The sequence below is a fragment of the Heloderma suspectum genome, chromosome 1, assembly GCF_057233095.1.
Source record: "Heloderma suspectum isolate Gila_16-S chromosome 1, 16-S_ref, whole genome shotgun sequence".
NCBI classification, from domain to species: Eukaryota; Metazoa; Chordata; class Lepidosauria; order Squamata; family Helodermatidae; genus Heloderma; species Heloderma suspectum.
Window position 1 is genome coordinate 154,390,251 of NC_139458.1, and position 24,300 is coordinate 154,414,550.

Consider the following 24,300-nt stretch of genomic DNA (forward strand, 5'->3'; position numbering starts at 1 on the left):
GTTAGACATGGTATCAGCATTTGTCTAATGCAGGGCTGGGCCACTTCTGTCCCTCCAGATGTTTTGGACCTACAATTCCCATCAGCCCTAACCGGCACAACCAGTAGTGAGGGCTTGTGGGAGTTCTAAGCCAAAACATCTGGAAGACCACAAGTTACCCACCCCTGGTCTAGTAAAACAATGGGACATCATTTTCCTACCTTTTCAGTATACATAGTGCTTCTGAGCACAAGAAAACAAAAACAAAACAAAAGCAGTGGGGTATCAACTTTTCCAGAATGAATCCAAAATAAAAATGCTGCTTATCCAGAGTATGAACTCCTGTTAACCCCTGAAGCTAGTAGATTAAATATTTGGAGAAATTTGGGCCGACAGAACCTTAGAACAAGGAAGCTGCTATAAAAGGGAGAGTACTAGTTCCCCTCTACTCAGCACTGGTTAGGTCTCATTCTGAGTACTGTGTCCATTTCTGGGCACCACACTTTAAGAAGGATGCAGACAAGCTGGAGAGGGTTCAGAGGAGGGCAGGAAAGATGATTAGGGGACGGGAAACAAAGCCCTATGAAGAGAGACTGAAAGAACTGGGCATGTTTAGCCTTGAGAAGAGGAGGGGACATATGACAGTGCTCTTCAAGTACTTGAAAGGTTGTCACAGAGAGGAAGGCCAGGATCTCTTCTCAATCATCCCAGAGTGCAGGACACGGAATAATGGGCTCAAGTTACAGGAAGCCAGATTCCAGACTGTTAGAGCAATACGACAATGGAACCAATTACTTAGGGAGGTAGTGGGCTCTCCCACGCTGGAGGCATTCAAGATGAAGCTGGACAGCCATCTGTCAGGGATGCTTTGACTTAGATTCCTGCATTGAACAGGGGGTTGGACTCAATGGTCTTATAGGCCCCTTCCAACCCTACTATTCTATGATTCTAATGAAGTGCCTGCCTTTTATGGACTTGAAGGATCCTGTACCACATCTTGCAACAGCCAGGATCTTGTCTAATACCCTTTGCCAAGATTTCACCTCCTTGGGAATTATCTGCGAATGGCTGGAGGGCTATGTAACAGGGAGGGAGACTCTGCAGGAGAACAAACTGTGGAGGCAGCCCACAAGTACTTAATTCCCCTGACTTTTAACTAGACATCGAGAACTGACATGCCATCCATGCCTTTGGAATTCAGCATATGGAACCACTCACTGTCCCATAACAAAACAGATGGGAAGGCCACTAAGACAACTGCAGAGCTGATGAGTGAAGCAATTCCAAGCTTTTTCCATCAGGGAATCAATTCTGTCTTGAGCAGTTTCTCACAAATCAGCCACAGGGTCTGAAGAGGTCATGGCAGCAGGTGGCGCTTGGTAGTGGGAGATTTCAACATTAGGACTATAGGGAGATGGAGAACACAGAGGCTTTGGGGGCCATTAATTTAGAAAAAAAGACAACTGAGGGGTGTGGGAGAAGGTTATAGGGTTTTATAAAATTGTGCATGGTGTGGAGAAAACAGATAGATTTCCTCCCTCTCCCATAATCCTAGAGCTCAGGGGCATCCAATGAAATTGATTGGCATTAGATCAAGGGCAGACAAAAAAGAAGCACTTCTTCACAAAATGCAAAAGTAATTTACAGAATTCGCTGCCACAGGATGTAGCAATTCAGAAGCAGTCTACTGCTGTATACCAGTTGTTGGGAAGTTGTTGTTGCATTCAGGCCCTGCTTATCGGCTTTCTGGAGGCATCAGGTTGGCTGCTATAGGAAGCAGGATGATGACTTGATTAGTGGTTCCCAATCTTGGGTGCCCAAATGTTGTTGGGGCTAAAATCCTATCATCCCTGATGATTCGCCATGTTGGCTGGGAATTATGAGATTTGTAATACAATAGCAAGGTTGGGAACTGCAGGACTAGATGGACCTTTGGTCTAATCTGGCAAGGCCCTAATGTTCTTATGCTCTTAACCATTCATCCAGAGGGTAAGCTTGTAAACTCAGTATCTGTATTCAGAAATCATTCCAGCTACTAAGATAATATCAAATGGTATTTGCTTTTTTAAAAAATATAGCTCACATATTGCCATCTATGTTGATGGGCAATTTCTTTCTGGAAATGTCAGGATGCAAAGGATACATTCTGGTGTGGGCAAGAAAAATGTTCTATTGGGCACCCCAGAAGCATTGCAAATGGTGAGTATCCAACCTTGCAGTTCCAATCTGTGGAATGCCTGAGGAGGGATGAAACTAGATGTTGGGAGTGAGTATAGATGCCATCTCTGATCAACCAATGTAATAAACAGGTTTTTATTTGCTTATCCCTATCTCTAGGGTGGTGAGTTGCTTGGCCAGCACCTGGGGACGATTCTGAAGTAAACAATAAGAGAAGGAAAGCAACCATGTATGGTATTCTGGTAGGGTTGGTGTGAGTAATGCCTAGGGGTGAGCAGAAAGTAGATCTCTACATGTTTTGGACTTCCAACTCCCAGCAACTTTTGGACTTCCTACCCAGCTGGTAGGGGCTTCTGGGAGTTGAAGTCTGAAATATCTGGAAAGCTACCTTCTGCCCACCCCTGCAATAGAGCACAGAACAAGAGCAAGAGAAGTATCCACTTTTATTTATTTAATTCATGTATAACCCACCTTTTGGTTCAAAAGCCCCCAAGGCAGCTATTTAGACGTGGCTTTAGAATGACACAGAAACTCTGATGGCAGTACCATATTAATAGCTCTGATAACATTGAGGAAGTTTTTGAGTCAATTCAGAAGCAAAGTTTTGGCAGCCCGAGCATGGAGGGTCTTTAGCTGACGTACCACGATGTGGACACAGTGCTCAGTTCCATATGGCTGGTTCACTGTTTGTTTTACGGATTGAATTACAACATTTTCATGGAAGGAATGCAGGCGAGGAAGAAACAAAACATACACACACTTTTTTTTAGAGTTACACAAATCAGATTGGAAGGAGCTAGGACTTGGCATAAACAGGGCCAGAATAGCATAAATTGAGGCACGGTTGGGGAGTTCTTTGATGTAGGATTTTCCAGCTCAGGTCAGTTTACTCACCTTCCACCAAGACGCTGCAAGCACATTCTGATTTTCCTGCCATATTCTCAGCTATGCATTTGTACTGACCCTCGTCTTCAGGAAAGGCCTTGTCAATGGTTAGGGAGCACAGTGATCCTAAGGGGAAAGAAACAGAGGTAAGAGGTTATGAGGGGCTAAAGGCCTTACTAATTAGAGAAGTACAGTGCTATGAAAATCACAGTTCTTACACTGGCAAGACTGAAAAAAATTGTAGGGAATCTCTCTTCAGACTTATCTTCTATCTTGGCTCCCTCAGGATATCATAACATATTCATATGCAGAGTGGTCTTAAGGGAAATATCTGCTTCCTCAACTCACACCCAGATTTATATTTTTATTGCATTTTTAATCTGCCTCTGGATCACTTGCAAAGTGGGTAACATGGGCATGACAAATGACCACACTCTAATCCCTCCTATGTGATATCTGAGACTGCAATGTTCCCGGAGCAGCATGGGATGCACAGCCATGAAAACAGATCGTGCATTAGAACCAAGCAACACAAACAGCAAAATTACATGGTGCGGCTCCCATTAAACTGTACCACCTCAGAGTGCAGGGTGGGGAAGACCTGTAGATCAGTGGTAGAGCACATGCTTTTCACACAAAGAACCCAAGGTTCAATCCCTGGCATCTCCAAGTAAGGCTACAAAAGGAATCCGGGAAAGCCACTGTCAGTTCAGTACAGGCAACACTGAGCTACATTGACCAATGTTCTGATTTGGTATAAGGGAGCTTCTTTTGTCAGGGACCCATGTGGCTTCTCCTGATAACAATGCTTCTCCTTATAACAATTCCTTGAATGTATAGAAAGCTGGTATATCAAGGAGAAAGAGTCTAGGCTATCTTTCCCCCAATATGGGTGAGAACTGCAACATTTGATCTTCCTCCAGCGCTCTAAAATGATACCACATGATTCACCTGATTGTGAAAATGGACTCCTTTGTAGCATCTGTGACTGCAGATACAGCCACTCATGCTCAATTATGTGCTTATTTCTATCCTCCTCAAAATCTAACTGCAGTGACATTACCACTTCATTTTCATGTGGGGACCAGGCACCTGTACAGACAATCTCCGTGTAAGAGAAAATGGGCTGAAACATGGTAACCTTTGAGTTTTCCCACAAAGGTGCTTTAAGAAATACTCCCTGTGAAATTGAGGACTTCAGTAACTTGAGAAACATACCTAGAAGCACAGAGAAAGTTGCTGAGGTACACTGTAAATTAGGGATAGGGTGGTGTGGGAGCACAGAATGACAACACTGTTCCAGAAATCACAGACATCATTGGGACAGTGATATCCCTGATACTTATACCAAGTTGTAGAGCAGACTCCACAGTTTGGTCACCCATTAACACCACAATATTAGTTGCCATGTAGTTATGTAAGGTCCATGCATGCATATTTTGTTCAATAGGGGTCTTTACAGGGCTGATCAAAGCTATACATAAAGGTGGGAGGGTTCAAATCCTTGAACCTATTTTGTAAATAGGTTGAGAGATTCAAACCTGAATTGACCTGACCCAATCCTAACATACTTTAAAGCACAACCCATGACACCAGGGGCCACATGCAGCCCCCAAGGTCTTAATTGCAGTCCCCCAGGGTGCCCCGACTCCCCTGCCAGAGCCACCAAATTCCATCCTGCAGAGATCCTCATACAGATCTCTCTTTTTTCACCGGGAAAAGTGATCCATATGAGGATCATGGAGGGAGTGGACAGAAGGCTCTCCAGTCCCTCTCCTGCAGTCCCTATACACATTGCTCATTCTCTGCTCCTGCTAGCAGGTAGAAAAGAGCCATCTGTGTCAGGATTACTGGTCTGTGTACATGCACATGTGGCCCCCAAACCCTAAGCCAGTATCACATGCAGACGTCAGAGCTAAAAGGATTGCGCACCCCTGCTCCAAAGCTACGTGAATACCCCATTTCCTAGTCCCTTTGACTTCCAGTTAGTAGATCTCGCTCTAATTTAATTTAATGTGGCACAGCAGTGCACACTCCTGTCTCCCAGCTGGCTTTCCTTCTGTGGTTACTGATGCCTTGCCAAGTAATTTTATGATCTACAATAAAAAAAACATTCTCAAAGGAGTGCTGATGGGAGAGAAAAAAATCATATAAGACTAAATCTGCGTAAAGAAGATGTTAACATCAGAGAAATTACAGAACTTTGTAGACATGTTCTGAATAAAGAAAGGCCTGCCTGACTTTTTAGACAACACATCTTAAGCTGTGTGCAGAAAGGTTTTTCAGAAACTGAAGGTGGTGGTATGATTGAGCATATTTATCTCCTACTATTGTCCCAAGTTAAATGGCCTTTGCAAAAAGCTGCAAAAATATTCAACCGGAGACCACAGTGGGATAGAAACAACGGTGTGTGCTGGTGAGCAATAATCCACCTTCAAGTCTCTGAAAAACTATTTGCAATCAACCTTAGAACATAATGTACTTTTTTTTTAAATGAGAGTAATTTTGTTTTTGTCCACACAAATGATTGGCATGTAAAGGAAGACTATTTCACCGAGAACTATTAAAGGCGTCAGTATAGTACAACAATTTTATTTTAAGAATAAAATGGCTGTACTGTTCTTATTTTAAGAAGGAGCACCATGTTTCGGTGTCTAGACAAATTAGAACTTGAGGTCAGGATTCCTACAATATCACTTAAAAAATAAAAATGGCTGTTCTATTAGTATTAATATTGGTACAGTCATCTTTATTGAAAAAATAACGACCCTAACTTTGCAAGGTTGTTTTTATTTGAGAACATCAAAGCCCCCCCCCCCAAACAATAAACTATGATGGAGACTCGTAAGTGGTAGTGAGAAACAACTCCTATACAATCTGTTTCTTTCTGCTTACCCGTGATATTTGGGTCAAGTGAGAATCATATTCCAAAGTTCCACTTTGTCTACACACTGAATCATTATGCTCCTTCTTCTTGAGTCAGAATTTTCTAGAGCAGCCTTCGCTAACCTGGCGCCATCCAGATGTGTTAAGACTACAACTCCCATCATTCCCAGCTGCATGGAGGAAGTCTGTTCTAGAGGAACTAATTTGAACTGCATCTTCTCATACCAAGTGGAGATTTTCATAAGGCAAACCCACCACCAATTGGCCAATCTCTGTCACTAATGGGGCAAACTCCATCCACGCTAATTGTATGAAACAGGACACATACAAACTTAATAACAGTAGTAGTCGTCGTCCTCGTTGTTGTTGTTGTTATGGTCCAGTACGTTAAAAGTGTTTGGAGTCACAGTCTTTAATCATGAACATGTATTTCTCTTACAATTCTTTAAAGTAAATGTCCAAACAAAACGCAACACAGACTATATTTACTAGAGACACAAAACTTTCCAAAGAAGCTTCTGCATTCTGTGACCTAGGCAATTGCTTCATTCCCTGGGCTGGGAGGCCAAATGTCTCTCAATGAAGCATTTGGTATTTCCTCTGCAAAAGCCCTTGCTGACCTCCAGAGATGAGATTCTTTTCTCATAGTTCTGAGAAAGCTCTGTCTGGTGACTCCAGTCGGGAATTTTGAATTTCTTGGCACCTTACAAAATGAAATCCCAGGAGGGAGAATAACAAGACCGCTGTGAATGTTGACCTGCCCCCCTTCCCCAATCTGTTTATATAGCTGTCTGCCAACTAATGGTGCATTGTGAGGTTTACATATCTGTGTGAAGAGAGCACTGCAATGCCTTGAGTAAGCTACACTTGTGCATTAGGCACAAACGTGTGGTCAAAATGTTTATAGGTGGAAATATATTGGAATATCTGTAGCAATTCTGTGAGAAGAATCAAATCTTCGGAGAGTTTAGAGGGAGGTTTAGGCTTAAACACTTTTTAGACACTGTCCCTGGAGTTTGGGGCTTACATGAAGATGTTTGGTTCAACCACAATAGCACAAATTTGGCAAAAGATTTCTAGTTCTTGCCATGCTGACAGTCAGTGAACTTCAAAACAAATATGGAAAGCATCAAAACAGGATAGTTCTTGTCTTTTACTTTCCTATCTCTGTCAGCAAAACATGTTTCCCTCTGTACCAGCTGGAATCACTTAGACTGTGTACCTTGTGCAATTTTAATAGGCAACAAATGCCTAAAAGGATGCCGAAAGCTGAAAGATGATTAAGCTTGGGGGCTAGAAGTAAACAATTTTGAGGATTTCAGTTAAGCTAACTTTACTGTCACATTACATGTTATTGTTGAAGTGTGCCCACATTTAAATTTAGTGTGTACTGATTTCTACCCCGCAACATCTGATGCAGTTATATGCCTATTTTTTAACACGCATGCTACCGAAACACACTGGGGATCACCGTGAGTTTCCACAATGGACATATAAAAAATGTATGTAGTAGCAGATAGGGCTGCCAGGTCCCAACACAGACAAAATGTGTTATCCCAAATGTGTGTTAACCAATAAACGGGAAGTGAGGTTGCCATATTACTTCCTTTTGTTCCTCTTCTGTCCCTTTCATCCAGCCTGCAGAAGGGTAAACATGGAGTCCTGCTTGCTATTAAAGACCTGGAAGAAGGGCAGATGAAAGGACAGGAGAGGACAAGCAGGAGCAACTGTGGCTACCTCATCCCTCACTTCATTGGGGCAATTAGAAAAGGTTAAGTGTGTGTACTCCAGATTGTATTCTGGCAAACTTAGTAGTGGATGCAGCTTACTCATTTCTACTGTAACACGGGAAGCAGCCCCAAGTACACTTTCTCAACAGGAACTATTCCCAAATCTACCCTCCCACTTAGGTTTTGGGGTGGGACTCTGAAGAAAGGGGATGTTATCCTTCTGCTAATTTTAAAGTACTTAAGATGAAGGAGGAAACATCTGTTGAGTAAAACTAAAAACATCAAAGTTAAAAAAAACTATGGTCCCAGCTGGCTAGAACCACAGCTACTTCATCTCCCACTAAGAAAACATCTGGCCATCTAAGCAGAATTCTGAGAGTGAATTATTCACAATTACATTCAACATCCAAATGTATCAAAAATAATCACATGAGTTTCCAAATGGGTAGAAGTCTTACCCACTGTGATGCATCATTCACCCATTACAATGAGAGGCAAGCTAGAAAAGAAGAACACACTACAAGGATGTATATAAGTGTAAGGCATAGTTTGCACACAATTTTTAAGGATATTAACAAATCAATCCCTTAATACAGGCTGTACAGAAAATCAATACATACTAATATAAATGGTATTATAGTCTCACAAGTAATACAACAATATGAACAATGTTGAAAATGTAAAAACTATACTGGAATCTTCTTTCATATTTCCTGAGGTTCTATGATTGTCCAAAAATATTGGAAAGCAATACTGGAGTGTATCCAGATAATTCTTGGATATGAATCCCCTCTCTGTCCATCTTTTACTTTACTAAATGGCTTGAATCCATATGTTAGAACTCAACATACAACTCTAGTTGCTAATTTATTTACTTCAGCTAGAATCGTTCTCACAAAATATTGAACCCAAGAACAGTTAGTTACCTTCAACAGAAAAGTGACTAAGGAAGAACTGACGTATGATGCTGATGCATACGATAACATATTATAAAATACTTTGGGAGAGTAAATCCACCCTCATATGTTTAAAAACAAAATCTGCTGACCATTCATAATAAATGGAATCAGGTTACACCCGCAGAATGAATGCACATGTTTTAAAAAGTTAAAACTGGGCTTTTTAGGCCACTGTCACAGTTTGCTGCCAAAATTCGGTGGCAAACCACCAATCATTTTGTCTCTACCACCACCGCAGCAGCGGCAAATTGAGGGGAAGTGAGAACCACACTGCAGGCCAGGGGGCTGCATATGTGTTGCCCACCCTGCTCTATATCCTATTATAGAGCATAGACTCCATACTGACTGGTCATGACTCTCTAGGGTCTTTGGAAGGGGACTTCCCCAGCCCTACCTGGATCCTTCTGTAAGGAAAGCATGTGTCTTACCACTGAGCTATGGCCCTTCCCCCATCTCTGAAGTCAATTAATCAATGGAAAGTACACCATTTATGGTCCTAGCTACATTATACAGAGGCTAGGTTCTTCTTTGTCCACTTGTAAGAAGCAGTCTGGCAATGCATTATTCCCTAACTGTTAAAACTACGACTGTTCTCCAATTAAAGAAATCTTAGTCAACTGGATGTTTCGATGGATTAAATCAATTAATCAATCAATTAAATCTTTTTAAAAATCTAGACTTATAAAAACAAAAACAAAACAAACCTCAGTGGGTTGGATCCAGACTTAATCATAATGACCACTGCAATGAATGGAACTTATGCTAGTCATGTCTAACTTTCAATGGGCCTATCCTAACTATGACTAAAAATCCAAAGTTTTTTGGTTGATGCATGCATGTGTCACAGCATGCATGATTTTAGAAGAGACATTCTGTCTTCTCTCATATAGGAAGAAATGCCTCTTTAAGATAGTACTTACCATCTACAGTGTTTATAAATCCTGCTTGTGTTAAAGTAAGTGGGTTTAAAAAAAAAAACACCTGCTGGCTTTTTAACTGTTCAAAATAAACTAATTTAGGGAGCAATCCTATGGCCGCTAGTCAGTGGCTAGACAGCCATAGGTTATCTGGTTTTCAGGGAACCAACCTCAGAGCCCGTGATCCGAGGTCGGTTCCCAGAGAACCAACCTTCCCCACTTCGCAGGCAGCGCTGAGCAGCCCTGTGCTCCGCGCTTGCAAAAGGAAAATGGAGCAGCTAAAATGGGCCGTTCCAGGGCGGGGAGGGTGGAAATGCTGGTTAGACACATCCTATGTGTCGTCCGGCAGCCTCCTCCCCCACTCCGCCCTCCCATGGCTAGACAGCTGAAATCAAAATCATCCCCTCTGTGCTTCTCCTGCCCTGCATTGAATAGGTGGTCGCCTCTGAGTTCAGAGAGGCGGCCACCTATCTGCATAGGATTGCACCCTTAAATGATGAATTGCAGCCCTACTTAAAACCAATACAAAACTCAGAATGAGAGTGGGGTGGGGGACCAACAAGAGGCCTAACACCTGGTTCTGATGAGTCTTTCTCTACTAAGGAAGTTGGGCACAGAGAATACACTGACAATTCAAAAATAGCTTTGTAGGAATTAAGTCCATTAAGGTGAGTTAGCCCCAAGTAGCATTAACTCATCTTTTCCCTACTCCACCAGCCTTTTTAAAAGCAGAGGATGACATTAGATGCAGCATTAGATGCAAAGCTTATTCAGTGTTGCTCGTAGATTGGCTGAAGTGACAGCTGTACAGGGCATCAAAACTAGGCATGTTTCTCTTTCACTATATTGAATCTCAGGAGGATAAGCAAGTAGGCACAGATACAGTGAATCATAGCTCAGTGGTTCCACTGAATGTTTTGTGCACAAAAAATTCCAGATGTGGTCCCTGGCATCTCCAGGTAGGGCTAGGAAAGAATCCTGCCTGAAACCCCGGAGAGCTGTTGTCATTCCACATTGGCAGCACTGAGCTAGATGGACCAATGGTCTGAGTCTGTATAAGACAGCTTCCTATGTTCCTAGTGATGCAAGATAGGAAGTCTGCTGCTGGTTTTGGACCATAATATGCTACATGCTTTAGGACATGAGTAAAACACATGCCCTATTCAGGAGTTATGGATTTCTAACCATCAAGGGGACACAGGGACATGCGTGCCAGTCTCATCCCTCCATCTCAGACCTTCCCAGGTTGAAATGAAAGGTCTGACGAGAGGCGGAAACCATGTTTGTCTCAATGTGATTACAGCCCTCCATGTGATCAGCAACCAAACATTCTCCTGTATTCAATAGGCCTTACTCCCAGGTAAGTAGATATAGGACTGAAGTAGGGATGTCAGAGAAATCTGCAACTGATTCAAATGAGTTTGGATTTCTATAAATCTGACCTGGAGATTCTGCAGTAGACTGGCTTTTTCCAAGTCATGGGAATTCCACAGACTTGCGAACTATTTTTTCACTTTTGGAGAGGATTTGCACTCATTCATATGAGCACTAATCTATATTAGCACAAGTATGCATTCACACTAATGCACACTTGCTCAAATGCTTTAATCCACATTACTTAATGCACACTAGCACTAATTCACATTAACTTATACGGATTAGCACATTTGCACAAATGTGCATTAGTGCTAATGTGCATTAGCGCAAGTAGAACGAAGTTCTGGTTAAAAAAAATCCAATTCCATCCATGAGTGGATGATGGAACAGAAGATGCCTGACAATCCACAGAACAGACACAACGGATTTAACAAGATCCATGCATCCCTAGATTGAAGCGCTAAACATTATGTCCATGTTTTTACTTGTTTTAAAGTAAAGGGGAGAGCAATCCTTTGCCCCCTAGACAGCATCTGGGGGACATAGGATTCTTTGGTTTCCTGGATATAAGACAGGGCTCCAACTTTGCAGCCAGGAAACTGTGCTCTCCGCCCCCTCCACCTCGTAGCCAGCATGGAGAGAACCACACCAGCTACCTTTCCGCGCTGACAAAACAGTGTGCAGAGTTGGGGGAAAGGGGGCATTCCTGGGGGTGGGGAGGGGAGCACACCAGGGCAGCTGGCTTGCGTCTTTTCCTATTGCCGCCTGAGCCTCCTTCCTTCCCCCTCCCCAAAGCCCCTGCAAGACAGGAGAAATTGCCTGTCTAGCTTAAATGCACAGAGGCAGGCATGAGGTGCCTCCCACTCTGCTTACGATACTCATAAGCCTCCAAGTTCAGGGGGGCTTATGAGTACCCAGGGAGCAACCCATAGGACTGTGCCCAAACTTGACAAATCCATAAAAAAGATTAAAAGTTTGTGCTTTCGGACGCACTCAGGTGGCTTTGTCAAATAATTAGCCCGCTGTTTTATACCTTGTGCTCCAGTCACAGTAGACAATACCAGAGTAGATATACAAACAGTCTGACCTGGTTCAAAACAGCTTCTATATTTCCAAGATATATATTGGCACTCACACCGAAATCTATTTTTCCCCAGGCAAGGCTCTAAAGGATCAGCACACACTTAAGTGACCAGAAAAGGGGTAACTAGTGCACTGAAGACCATTTTTCTTCATTGAGTTCAGGAAGATTCAAAATTTACCACTTCGCCACAGATAACTTAGAATGTGAAAGATAATGGCCACAATTTTTGTCCTGAATAATCAGACAGACTGAAAAAGGATGGATATCTTTCAAAAATAAAATGAGATTTGATGTCCCATTCTCATACACATGCTTGCTTGCTCTTTCTCTCTCTCTCATTCTCTCTCGCACGCACACACACACCAACAAATCCTCAATTTAAAACAGGGTGGGGAACCGTTTTTTTCTGTCAAAGGCCATGCTAGCTGGGAAAGATGGGAATTGCAGTCCAGCACAACTGGAGGGCACCAGATTGGGGGAGGTTGCACTGAATGTGCATGGGGGGAAGACAGCAGTACCCTTTCCACTGCGAACTTGCTTCTACTAATACAGCCTGCTCACTCTGGCAATGGCCATTTTTCTTTTAGAAAGCAGGCCCCACCTACTTAATTTCAATTAGTCAGACATGTGCTCAAACTTTGCCTTTGGCAAAAGCGAACTTTGAAAACCACTATGTTTAGAGATACACGGTGATTTATTTATTTTTACTAAACCTGCAATATCCTTGAATTTTTGACCTAATTTAAGTTGCCAAAAGGAGAAATTTAAGGTATGCTTTGGGTGTTTAGGAAACACAGGACTATTACATTTTAATGCATTTTTTAAAACTGCTATAATTCAGCCATTCTTCAGCTAAATCTTTCAAAGTGATCAGATTATAACCTTCACTGGGTAGATTCTCAGTGACAAATTTCACCGTAATAGGGCAAACCATCCTGAATTTTTAATAAATAGAATTTTCAGGCTGACAAGAGAATGCTGAAAAGAGCTATCTGCCATTCCTATACAGCTGCTCTTATGGCTGCAGGGTCATGCAAACATTCTAGGCAAAAACAGGTACCTAACAAAGGTAAACTAAGCAGCCAAATGTAGTGTATAATTAAAAATATATGTGTTGTTATTTTTCAAAGAGTCAAGCTGTACCTTTAAGACTACCTGAAATTATTTTACTTTAAAAGCATGAGCTTTTATAAGGAATTACCAACCTCATCTTATGTGGAACTTTGTGCTACCAGTCAGAGAAAACAGTTAATGGAATATTATACTTAAAACAGTTACCTATTTTATGAATGACACACTGGAAAATTCAGGGTATAATAACAAACAGCAAATAGCCATTTATAACAAGTATGTCCATGTCATTCCCTCACCAGGAACTGAGACTGTCCCCCACACCATCTCAAACCACAGCCAGGGACATACATAATGGACAATTAGCCTGCTCTATGCACTGAACGGCTTGAAACCTTGGATTTGTTTCAAAATGGAAGCACCACCAAGCAACTGCAAAATGGGAGTCATTGCATGAGTGCATGGCAATTCGGTGCACACACACACAGCTGGGAAGTGTCAGTACTGAGCTGTGAGAGACAGAAGTAGGCGACTTGTGGCTCTCCAGATGGTTTGGATTAAACTTCCATCAGCCCTAGCCAGCATTGCCAGTGGTGAGGAATGATGGGAGTTATAGGCCAAAGCATCTGGAGGACCACAAGTTGCCCACCCCTGGCCTAATTCTCACTGAGAGAGTAAATCTCTGTCAGGGCTGCACCACCTCAGATTGCGGGGGAGAGGGGTCTCACAAGATATAATGCACCTCCTCCATAAAAAAAAAAGGTCCACCCTTAGAAAATTTGGAGATAAAATGTTTCTCCTTGGTGATACAAAAGAAACTCCTGAAAAACCTTGAGATGGGGTGTGTGTAGATAGACAGATAAAGATAGATACAGATATTTAGATTAACACTCCATTTAGGACTTTCCTTGGGGGCTGGCTGTGGGGACTGTCACGATGAATACCTGCATTTCAAAGTTTACCGCGACACTACTGGTCCCACCAAGGCCCACCTCTGAGAAACCCTGACTCTGCTACTGGTCCTCCTTGCTGTTGCTGCCTGTTTGCTTGCTTTTGCTCACCCACCCTCTGGTACAGAAAGGATGAGCAAATGAGTAGCAACAACAATGGCAACACAGTTAAGGGACAAAAGCTGCTGCCTGCCTGCTTACTCACCAGCTCTTTCCTTGAGAAGAAGCCAGCAGTGAGGAAGATAAAGACCAACAAAAGGAGAGCCCACCCTGAGGGTATCTTTCATACATATGGAGAGTGGCTATAGTGAGAAAAAAACACTACACGTATTCTCAAAAACTTGTATTCACCCTTATATTCATTATTTTAAATTTATACCACACTTTCCTACTCATTACAACTTGACACATCCCTGTGCAAAACGGTGGTATTAAAAATAGGTTGCAGAACTAAGTCCCAACAAGCCTTGGCTCAAATCAAGCCTTAGAGGATTCAAATTTTAAACATTCCCCCGTAGTGTGTTTCATGGCTTGGGCACCTGAAGCACTTTGATTCATTAAAACTGTGGCGTGATACACACACACACATACACGGCATAATTGTTAGGAATGTTTGGAACAGAGAATCCACTCTTGCATAGAGACCTGGATTAGGTAGCGCTTAGGTTATCATTGACCCTATCAGATTTGTAAAAACAGGATATTCTCTTCAAAAAGGCATTTCCTGAATTATGATACACTGCAGTGCATCGGAAGCTAACTTGTCAACTTATCTGTCAAGCAGTATTAACAATAATTAAAACATCTAAGTTGAACATATTGGGAGTTAAGTTGCTTAACTCTTACCTCAGAAAATTCTTTCCAGGGCAGGAGTTACAGAACCCATTTATCCCTTAAGCCATTCCCTTCACATTTCTTGAAAACTCAGCAATAGCCACCCTAAAGTTTTCACTCAACATGGGAATCACACCTGAATTTAGATACTGACAGCAATGCAATACCATTGCTATAAACCAGTTCCCAATTAAATCCTCAATTTTAAGTAGATACTGGTGTTGAGAACTCTGAAACTACATTCAAATGAAACTTAGACAAGAATCTAAGAACATTCAACTTTATGGAAAAAAAATAGCCATCTGTAAGTTGTTAGAAGCGGATCTGCAGGAAACATGTTTAATAAGACTATTCCTTGTTCCCTACACAGCAACAACATCAGACACATCTGGAATCTATTAGCGAGATAGCACCAAAATATAGTACAGTGATATATGTAAGAAGTTAAAAAGGATGAAATCAAAGAAGCAGGCTATAACAGTGGCATGCCATGGAACTGGCTTTCCATTTGCATAAGTTTACCTTCTTGGGAGAGGACAATAAACTTTGATGATTTGATGACTTTCCCATCCAGAGTCCAGGTGACAACAGCAGGTGGTTGTGAGGAAACCTGACACTTCAAGACTAATTTTTCACCTTCTACTACATGGGTATCTTTTAGCACTTCTGTAAAGGATGGTGCTGTCCCCTTAGGTTCTGTTTTGTGATCCTTCACTTTCTCTTCAATTAACCGCCCATCTACTACCAACGGGCAACCACCTTTGCAATTGATATCATTCTTCTCCTCTTTCTCCCCCAACTTGGCATGTGGCACTTCAGAGTTGGTGCTGACAACCTGGGCTTCAGAGTTAGTGCTAGCATTCTGAGTTTTAGATCTGGAGCTGGCATCTTTGGCTTCTGAAACTGTGCTGGTGGCTGGTATTTTAGAGCTGGCATTTTTGGTGTCCAGTGCCTTGGATGTTGGTGGATTCTTTGAGTTGGTGCTGGCATCTGATGCTTTGGAGATGCTGCTGGGTTTCTGCACTTCCGAGCTGGCGCTGGCATTCTGGCCTTGGGCACCAGGGCCACCATTCTCAGTTGGTGCTTTTTTCTTTCCACCAAGCACCGATCTAAAATCTGGGGTGGCTGGCTTTGGGGCTGGTGCCTTCTCTAGCAAGGAAGGTTTGGGGGTGCCCTTCTTAGCCAACACTGCACGGAAGTCGACCTGCTGAGGAGCATGGACCTTCCTTTCCTCTTCCGACAAGGTCTTGGGCTTGACCTGTCGCTGCAGGTTAGCACGGAAGTCCATTTGCTCAGCTGGAATTTCCTTCAACTCCTCCTCGGAAAAGCTTTTGGTGTTGACTTTCTTTGCCAAAATGTCACGGAAGTCAATCTGCTCGGCCTCTTGTTGCCTAAGCTTTTCCTCTGTGCTCTCTCGGGTTTCAACTCGCCTTTTAAGCACCCCACGGACGTCCTCCTGCTCTTCCTCAACTTGCTGGGCTTCACCAGTATTCCTTCTGAAGCCACCAATGCTTCCAAATGTCAGTGCATCATGATTATCAACATCGCTTCGTTCTGTCTGCCTCCCACTGCAAGAAGAGAAGGGTTGGGTGCGGGGGTTGGGGGGAGGGAGGAGAGAAAGCAAGCAAGCAAAGAGCTGGTTTAAAATATCCTGGAACCACCTCAGAGCCAGGACAAAATATGTTTATAGAAGGGAAGGTTGATTAGAGGGACATGCTCCATTAGTTTATTGCATCAGTGATGACTTCAGGAACCATATAAGGGCACCCTAAAAAAATGTGCTCCATACTGGCTTGGTATAGTTTGCTTCAGCTGTATGATGAAAACAATTTGTTGGGTCACATTTGGGGATTAGGTTGAACAGCAGCCAGCCCAAGTCTAGAAGGGAAGAGAATTAGCAGAGCAAAAAATAGAACCCACCCATGTAAGTCCCTGGGAACTGTACTCACTTGCTGTGTATTTCTCCTTTGGAAACTGAACTTTCTCTCAGCATCAAAGACACCTGACAGCTGCATTCTCCAACTGGGTTCCTGAATTTTTTTTTAAACAAAATCAGAATCAGTAAGGAAAACAGCTCTCTTTGCTAGAAACTGAACAGCATACAGAACAGATCAGCCCTCCAACTTTGCTTAAAATTTCCCTCACCCAGCCCAGTAGACAGCTACATTGGTTATCATTGGCTAAAAAGAAACAATATTCCCCACCCCAAAGCTCATGTGGAGTTCATATACTTTATGAAAGGCACATACAAGCAGTGCTAGCATACTTCCAAATAAAGGGACTGGGGGCAGGCGGGAAGAGAGGGCACCTCCACACAAACAACCTGAAGGAAAACAAATATCAAAACCAAGCCAGGGGGACGGGGAGGCTGCTTTGCAATGCTTAAAGACTCTCCAACCCTTGCCCCAGAGTCTGTTTATACAAGACCACACTTTTAAACTTTTCTAACACAAAGACAATAAGAGCAGGGGTCCCCCTTTCCCTTCCCTTTTCCCTCCCTCGCCAAACAGTGCAATCAATCCTCATGGATTGTTTCAGCCTCTGCATGTTTATATTAAAAATAAAAAAATAAAAGTGTCACCATATATGGTGCTGAGCACTTATTCTTCCTTTTGCAGAGGAATGCCAGAGATGCCTGTTGGAAATGACTCCCATTAAAGAAGTCATTAAAATACTTTCCCCTCTTCCCACTCACCCCCAATACCGTGTTATGCTTCACAGCAGATACATCTTCATATGGTTCATCTCCCCCATGAGATGCCAAGAAACAAAAAGCAACACAGAAAAAGCAACACAGATTTCATGGCTTCAGGCAGTTGTATAAACACTGCTACCACATCCTAAGGAGTTCTTCATATATATATATATATTTTTTTTTAAGATGGCTTTATCCTTTGCCAACTGTTAAAGACGGGGGAGATATTTTATCAGAGGGTGGATTTGCAAGGGTTTCCCAGTCAAAGCCCAACCCCATAAGTAGACTGGAAGGTTTCTGTGTGTGCATGTTTTAATTCTTTAAAAAAGATTTATCTCTCTGGAAACATTCTCAGGACATTGGGTGTAGAAATAGGAGCATGAGAAACTCCAGAAGTATTCTTTTTTATATTAATCCTGTTCTGCTTTCAAAATGGCTGCACTTTAGCAGAATCCTCAAAGCAGAGATGTAGGACTAAAATAAGCCTGAAGCTCAACACACTTAGCCATGAACTGAGCCATAGATTTCTACACCCATAACTAAACCAGGAGTGGGGAACCTTTATTTTTTTGTGGTTTAGGTCTACATTCCCTCAGAAATAATCCGTTGGGGCCATATGCTGACAGTGGACAAGGCTAATCTACAAAAATTTGATATGAATGAAAACAATAGTTTCAAAAGATGACACTATTTGCTGTTAGATATTATTTTTATATATGTATGTATGTTGCAGTAAGCAACAGAAGGCAACATGTTGCAGAATGCAGCTTAGAAGACGCGTTCCCTCCTGAGAGAAAGAGAGAGAAGGCAGAATGTTTATTCTAAGATGGAACTCGCCATCTGCAATTTTTGTAAAGCTTCAAAATTAATTCACGTTTCTAAATTAACCTTGCAGGCAGGAAACTGTCCTCTCCGCCCCCTCCACCTCATAGCCAGCATGGAGAGAACCACACCGGCTACCTTTCTGCACTGACAAAACAGTGTGCAGAGTTGGGGGAAAGGGGGCATTCCTGGGGGTGGGGAGGGGAGCACACCAGGGCAGCTGGCTTACACCTTTTCCTATTTCCTATGGGCAGCGATTTCAGTAGTGGAAGATAGATTGCTGGAAAGCAGGTATTCTAAAGCATTGGTTGGGAATGTACTGTTACATGTGTAGATGACAGATCTAGGGATGGACGAAAGTCCCTTACCTGGTCCCGCAGCTTGCTTTGCGGGGGGGGGGAGGCGCTCCGTCCCTCCCCCCGAAATTCTGGGCGGGGGGGAGGCGCCCCGTCCCTCCGGCTGCGAAACCCCTTCTCCTGCTGGGACACAAATGGCAGCAGCCATAGCTGCCGCCGTTTGCATCCCTGGCCTGCAGTCAGCCGTGATAGGCTAGGTAAATGTTTACATAGCCTATCACGGCTAACTTTGGGGGGGAAAAAAAAGTGCATACTCAAATGGCGGCGCCCATGGGCGCCGCCATTTGCATTCCTTATGTGGGCACATGTAGTCTACGTAGACATTTACGTAGACTACGGTGAAAATAAGGGCAACGCAAATAGCGTTGCCCTTATTTTCGCCGTAGTCTACGTAAATGTCTACGTAGACTACACGTGCCCAGATAAGGAACGTAAATGGCGGCGCCCATGGGCGCCGCCATTTGCGTACACGCTTCCCCCCCCCAAAGTCAGCCGTGATAGGCTACGTAAACATTTACGTAGCCTATCACGGTGTTTTTTGAAAATCTAGCTGTGATAGGCTACATAAATCTTTACGTAGCCTATCACGTTTGTTGTTGTTGTTGTTGTTGTTTTACTTGGAAATGGCGGCGGCGGCAGCCGGTCGGAAGACCGGCCGCCGCCGCCGCACCGCCACCAGGAGCTGCCGCCGCCAGGGACATTCGACCAAGGTAAGTCCCATCCTGGGGGGTGGGGGGGGGTGGCAGACCGTTTCTCCACCAATTTCGGGGGGCCGAATGCGTTGGCATTTGGCCTCCCGGAGATTCGTGGAGAAATTCTCCGACATCCCTAGACAGATCTGCTTGATGTTCACTGTGTGCTCTTCCAGCTGTGGGCTTCTTCACATGGAGCTTTTATCCTGCTATTGAGATTGCTCACTCACGGAAGTTTGCAGGCCCTTTAGATGACATCATTAACTTCCAGGGCATCTCCTGCACTAAATTACCTTTATTTCATTTTTAAATAGATCAGAGATAATGAGCTATCAAATTACCCCACTTGTGTTCCACTTAAGTTCCCTCTGTGAAAAAGGAAAAGTCGCAAGAAGAGGAACTAGATCAATGAAACACATGAAAGAAATGGGGAAAGGAGGGGGGAAAGGGGAGGGGGGAAAGGAAGTGCATGTAAAGGGAGTCCATCGTGATCCTGCATTTAAAACAGAAGGAGAAAGCCCCCTTTTAAATGTGGGATTTTAGGCTAGTGTAGAGATGCTCTGTATTACTCACTCTGATCTGAGAGGATTTAGCATGCACAGTTCACATACATTTTCAAGTTTTATTTTCACAGAAACAGTCAAAAAACATACTTTATAAACATCTGAAACTGGAGATTCCCAGATAGGTAGGTAATTTCACAGCTTTATGGGCAGCAGCAGCTAGGCCACCTTTTGTCAAATACTGAACTTTATTTTAAGCAGTTGCCTTTAATTTTCCATTTTGTTGAAACATAAACTTTCTTCCAGTTACAATCAGATTTCATTAATACCCAGTGTATTGAAGGACAATTGGCCTATCTTCTTTTTGTTAATGTGAAGGAAGCATGCAGATTAATATCTTTGCTCAGAAGATCAGTCCATGTGTTACAGTTGAGGTGGCTGAGTTCTCAGGGGAAAAGTTCAGTGAGTATTTACTCTAGCAACAGATGCTTAAAGTGAGAAATATGGTTCTAATGCATACTGCTGGTAGTGGTGTCATGATTCTCTTAAATCCATCAGATTCTGTGATGGAAACTAAAGCAAAGTTCCACAATCTGTCAATCAATTAGTCATGTTGGTTTATAATACCTATATCACCTATAAGTGTCTCTCCTTACAGCAAGAAATAACTGGTACCTGCAAACACTGGTGGGATGTAGAAATTAAGTCCACTGACTCATTCCTTACCTCCCCCCACAAGGGTTGCCTTCACCTCTTTTGGTGATTAAGGCCTCAACTTCAATGTATTCAACTTCCGACCTAAACCAAACTGAGTCCCTTCTGCTCAAAATTCCCTAAAGATAACAGAACCCTATCAGGACCACCCCTCCTGATCTTGTCTGATCTCAGAAGCTAAGCAGGGTCAGCCCTGGTTAGTACTTGGAAGGGAGACTGTCTGGGAATCAGGCTTCCTGCACTGAGCAGGGGGTTGGACTCAATGGTCTTATAGACCCCTTCCAACCCTTTGATTCTATGATACTGTGAATTCCACCCCTATTCTAAGACATATCATTAAATGTGTCATGGGGAAAAGGCAAAAAACAAACCTTGTTGGGGAAGGCTGTCCTAAGGTAAGGGTCAATTTATCTGGGAGTAAAACCTACTGAATAGTACTGAATAGTAGGTTTTACTGAAGTTCCATGCACAGGACTGGGCCGCACAAGGAACTTTCATTTGAACTGTTCACTAATAGAATGAAAACTAAAAAGGTAGCACATGAGACCTTTTGTTTAAAAGTATCTCAGGCCAAAAAGTCATGAAGGTTAAACAGAATCAAAATTATTAACCGAATAAGGCAAGACATCTAAGCGCAGTAAATAGCATGAAATGATATTATCTGTATGAACATTGTACAAGTACGTTCGTTAAGACCATACCAGGGAATATGGTTTTATATTTGATCAGCCTGGCCTGGAGGGAAAAATCTGAACATGTTTTTGACTGGTAAAAAAAGAAGAAACATTTAATGTTTCAAGAGTACCCTTTAAATAGATCTAAAAACAAATTCCACAAAAGTGGAAAGTGAACACATATGAGGGCAAATAAACGCTGTGCAAGATTATAATAAAATATTTGACAGTAGAACAAAGAGTTCTGCTTGCAAAGAGTACAGAGACTTTTGCATGTGAAACCAATGAATCTACCTACCATGGGTAGAAAGCAGATAGCTGGTAGAGATTACTAGATTCACTGGTAGAAATTGTTGGGTCATTCGCAATTGATTGCCAAGGATTTCTGATGCCTAATTCTTTAACAATGACAACAACAGAAAGGTGCACTGGGTCCACAAAAGTAAAAGATAGGCTATTACTATAGACCAGGAATTACAACTCGGATGTAGGTTCGTATTTGTATATACAGGTCATCTCAGTGAATGGCTGACAGGATGTAGTAACTAATTGACTCTTTTCTCTGAATTACTATTTTGCCCCAGTTCCTGTTGGTGGACCTCAGGGTTCTAGTAACAAAGTAGATCCTGCACGCCTGAGGACTGACCATGCCTAAAACAGAATATAACAAAAATGGAGCCCTAACCCATAATACAATTGAAATAGTTAGTCAAGCAATGGCTCCCCCTTTATTTAGTGTGGTAAATCATCATGTACAGAACAGCTGTTCAGGCAATCTACATTCCATGACACAACGGCAGACATTACAAGTTAAACATGGGGTGAGAGTTTCTCCATGATGTTTTAAAAATCAAAATCAGCCTGGACAGGCTGGGAGTCAGAGAAGTGGGTAGAAACAGACTAGTCAAGGGTAGTGGGAGAAACAGATTACTTATCCCTTTCCCCTCCCCTCTTTTTCAGGACAAAACCAACTTCTTAAAGCTTTTTCATATGTCAGGAGAAAGATATAGGGTCCCCATATCACCTTGATATCTCTCCCATTGTGGGTGAATCAGGAGGATGAATTTGACCTGATAAAGGACTGGAGGGGAAAGGGTTAAGCAGCCTCTCTCCACCACTCTGCTTGCCTGATTTTGGTTTGTGTGGTGGGGATAAAAACGTGGAAGCCCATATAACGTGCAGCCTTAAAAATGATCAGGAGCAGACAAATCAATGATGAGGCCACCAAGAGGATGGGCAGTAAGTGCTTGCAGCAAAGCACGACGCTGACAAGTGTTTCAGAGATTAACATGTAACCCACATGCCAATTGGCATGAGTTCTGATGCTCTGGGAATCCATGACCAACCTACAAGTTGGAGGTAAACGCAACTAATCATTTACAAATTATTAAAATCTCTTCTTGATCACATTTACGGCCACACAGTTTAAGTTTAGGATTACACAGGGTTGTGCAACTTTGGGAGTTTAGGAACCACTTTCCATCCCTCAGATCCCCCCCCCCCCGAGGCCACACTCCTGCCACCACTGTGCTGCCGAGATCTGCAGAGGCAGCAAAAAATCCTTATGGTTTGCCACTGAATTTGAGCAGCAAACTGCTATGAAGGCTTCAAAAGGACAAATCTATCTTGAAAGTAAGCTAAATGTGTCCTTTTGAAGCCTCTGTAGCAGTTTGCTGCCAAAATTTGACAGCAAACAACCAGGTTTTTCTGCCGCTGCCACCATGCCACCATGCGTCAGTGGCAGGGCCCACACCAGAGGAAGGGGTCCAGATGTATCCCAGGGGCCACTTGTTGCCCACCCCTGGATTATAATGAGCTAGCACTATCTATGTTCTAGCACTTGACGTACCTGAGTTGTATTTCATACTGGCCAGCATGACGGGCCTGTACATTCCTAATAATCAACGTGAAAATGTCTTCATTCTGTAAGAATTCATAGCCTGCTCCTGGTGTCACTTCCTGACCATCTTTGAACCAGTGCACTGTGGGGAAAGGATCTCCAGCAATGGCACAGGAAATGAGGACGTTCTGCCCAGCTACTGCGGTCACTGACCGCGGTTTGCTAATGAACCATGGCTGAATGCCATCCTGGGGTTCTGTAACACAAAAAGATGAACAAATCATAAGGGTGGTAGGACAAAAAAACTGAGCAGACTAGGTAGTATCATTCGCCCTGAAGTTGCCAGCTTAGTCTTTACACTAGTTTATGACAGGCCATCATTGCTTCTCATGGTATTTACAATGTATAGGACAGTTGCTCTCAGAACTGCTGACTTGAGTGCAGGAAGTCACAGTCACGTTGTCTTATAGCCTGAAGCATGACCTGGTACCGGGGTTCACAACTCATGGCCCACAGGCTACATTCAGCCTTCTTCCACTCCCTGTGCAACTCACAGGTCCCACTGCAGCGCACTTCTCCTAATTTGAATTACTCTTCATTACCACCTTTAGAATCCCATCAAACAGTTAACCCTCCATTTCAAGATCTTAACATTGTTAGTCCTTGGAATACTTGTTCTTTTTTAATATCTAGAGAAACTAAAGGGGAAGATCAATATTTTTAATGGTCCAAAAATCAAGCACTGGCATCCAAGTTTTGAATACAACTCACAATGCTCACACAACAAAAAAATATTTGGGTATGCTTCACATATAGTCAACGGCAGGGAGAGAAAAGGGAAGTTAGGGAGGCCTTTGCTGAGATTATTTTCCCTTCTTCCTGTATAGAGTGCATACAACCTTAGGAGGAACAGCTTTCTTTAAAACGTAATGGCTTGTTTGTAACTGCAGGTATCAAGTACTGTTCATCCACTATTTTTATGGTTCTGGTAATAAAAAGATTAGACCTGATAGACAGAGTGCCTGAGGAACTATGGACGGAGGTCCGTAACATTGTTCAGGAGGCAGCAACGAAATCCATCCCAAACAAAAAGAAATGCAAGAAAGCCAAGTGGCTGTCTGATGAGGCTTTACAAGTAGCTGACGAAAGAAGGG

At 42.9% G+C, this 24,300-nt stretch overlaps 1 protein-coding gene across 4 annotated transcripts in view; it reads right to left on the reverse strand.

Annotated features, from left to right (window-relative positions):
- Positions 1–24,300, reverse strand: part of MYLK (myosin light chain kinase) — a 274,020-nt gene that overhangs the window by 80,304 nt on the left and 169,416 nt on the right. For all 4 annotated transcript variants that reach the window (XM_084807373.1, XM_084807386.1, XM_084807368.1 and 1 more), the window contains 4 exons: positions 23,156–23,402; positions 16,800–16,880; positions 15,373–16,418; positions 3,052–3,168 (listed from right to left, as the gene is read on the reverse strand). In XM_084807373.1, coding sequence (XP_084663499.1) covers positions 3,052–3,168; positions 15,373–16,418; positions 16,800–16,880; positions 23,156–23,402 — 1,491 coding nt within the window. The remainder of the gene's footprint in view (positions 1–3,051; positions 3,169–15,372; positions 16,419–16,799; positions 16,881–23,155; positions 23,403–24,300) is intronic.